At 61.5% G+C, this 1,984-nt stretch overlaps 1 protein-coding gene across 1 annotated transcript; it reads left to right on the plus strand.

Annotated features, from left to right (window-relative positions):
• Positions 1-312: 312 nt before the first annotated feature.
• On the plus strand, positions 313-534 carry EMIHUDRAFT_78414 (hypothetical protein; the record flags this gene model as incomplete). Its single annotated transcript, XM_005773449.1, has 1 exon — positions 313-534. A coding segment is annotated over one exon (222 nt), but the record flags the coding sequence as incomplete, so codon positions are not given.
• Between the last annotated feature and the right edge of the window lie 1,450 nt (positions 535-1,984).

A 1,984-nucleotide genomic window follows, 5' to 3' on the forward strand; every position in this document is an offset into this window, starting at 1 on the left:
ATTGGAAGCCCTGGGGGGCCCTATTTCGCCCGGGGAAGGGCCCTGGCCCCGTCTGGGTACCAGAAAGATTCGGAGTTTCCCCAATGCCCCGGAACGGCCGCAAAAAAGGGTTCTCATTTTTCCAGGGCGAAGCCTTGAATGCGGCCCGAGAACGCTGCGGGCCCAAAAGTAACCGGGGATGAAGCGCCGAGGCTGCTAACGGGGGCGGCTCCAGATTCCACTGGCGGCTGAAGATGCGCCGAGGTTCGTCGCGCGCGCGCGCGCGCAAAACAGATAGCGAGTGAGCGTCCCCTCGCTCTCACTCCTTGTTGTCAGGTCGCCACGGCAAAGATGAATCTGTCGGACGATGTCGACCTCGAGGACTATGTGTCGCGGCCCGAAAAGATCTCGGGCGCCGAGATCGCGTGCATCGTGCAGGAGGCGGGCATGCAGGCGGTGCGCGCCAACCGGTACGTGGTGATGCCAAAGGACTTCGAGAAGGGGTACAAGGCGTCGACGCAGAAGAACGACCAGGAGTTCGAGTTCTACAGGTGAGCGCGCGCCTCGCGCAGCACTGGTTCGCCGCAGCGGCGCGCGCGGCGCGGCGGCCGGCTTGAGAAAGCCAGCTGGCCCGTCTCCAATCTGGCCCGTCAGCGTCACGAGGTGGTCTGCAGTAGACGTGAGAGAGCTTTAACGTTGGGCGAGCGCTGAACAGCAGTAATCAGTACATACATCCTATCATCAATGTTGCTTGTGTCAACAGCAACAACGCACCGCCCGTTACGGTGCGTCGGTAAGGCCGGTGCGCCACACGGAGCGCGAGCGGAATTTGGCGAATATGCGCGCGGAATCCGGAGAAAATCGAGAGAGATGTGTGTCAGAGAAGTACAACGGGCCGGGCTTCAGGCTGGTGCTCACGCGAAAAAAGGAATCGACGCTATGTGCAAAGCATACAAGAAGAGGAGAAAAAAGAGGAGAGGCGCCAGTGATGACGAAGCAGAAACTAGCGCAGACGAGAGCAGGGCAGAACCGGGGACTGGGGAGCCGGAGCAAGACGGCATCGGCCGCCGAGGGAACGTTGGGAAGAGGCACCGAGGAGGGCGGCGACCTCGACCGACTATGGAGGACCCGTCGCCAGACGACGCAGGGCAGAAGACGGTGAGGCGGAGCAAACGCGCAGGGCGAGACGAGGGAGGGAGCAGGACTTTGCGGAGATCAGCAGGAGGATGTACGACGAGATTAGGAGCAGCAGGGACCCGAGGGACCATGTGGAAGACGGCTAGTGCCAGTCCCCCATCGGGAGGACGACCCCGGCTAGTCGCCGACCACACCCACAAAGAACCCTGCACAAAGATCGCAAGGGCGGGGACCTGTTCCTTTTTACCCATCTCACAGTAGAGAGGTGTCCGTTTTATTTATTTATTTATTTAGAAGTACAACAGCACAACGGGTATACACCGCGCCGCCGTGCGCGCGTGTGTGTACGGCTATACCTACGGGCTGAGAGAGCCACAGAGCGCACCAGGCTGAAGCAGGGCGCACACGTGGGCGCGGGGGGGCGCGGGGCTGAGGCCTGAGCCCAGATGAGCCCTGGCTGTCAGGCTGTCAGGTGCTGTCAGGTGATCTGTCGGGCTGTCGGGCAGCTGTCAGGCATTGTCAGGTGCCTCTGTCAGACCAGCTGTCAGGTGCTGTGAGTGCTGTCGGGTGCTGTCGGGTGCGTGTCTGACAGTCGAGGTGCTCTGTAGCTGTCGGGTGCTGTCGGAGCTGTCGGGTGTTGCTGTCAGACGCTGGGTCGGAGCTGTCAGAGCTGTCAGGCTGCTGCTGCTGTCAGACGCTGGGCTGTTGCTGTCAGGTGCTGTCAGGTGGTGCTGTCGGGGTGCTGTCAGGCTCTGTGACACACACCAGCCACACTTATGACACTATCAAGAGGAGACCAGCAGGACTCTACTACACATACTCTCAGCCTCTCCTCCTACACGGCGTGATCACGCCGGCGGCGGCGGCC

The sequence above is a fragment of the Emiliania huxleyi genome (assembly GCF_000372725.1).
Source record: "Emiliania huxleyi CCMP1516 unplaced genomic scaffold EMIHUscaffold_3399, whole genome shotgun sequence".
NCBI classification, from domain to species: domain Eukaryota; phylum Haptophyta; order Isochrysidales; family Noelaerhabdaceae; genus Emiliania; species Emiliania huxleyi.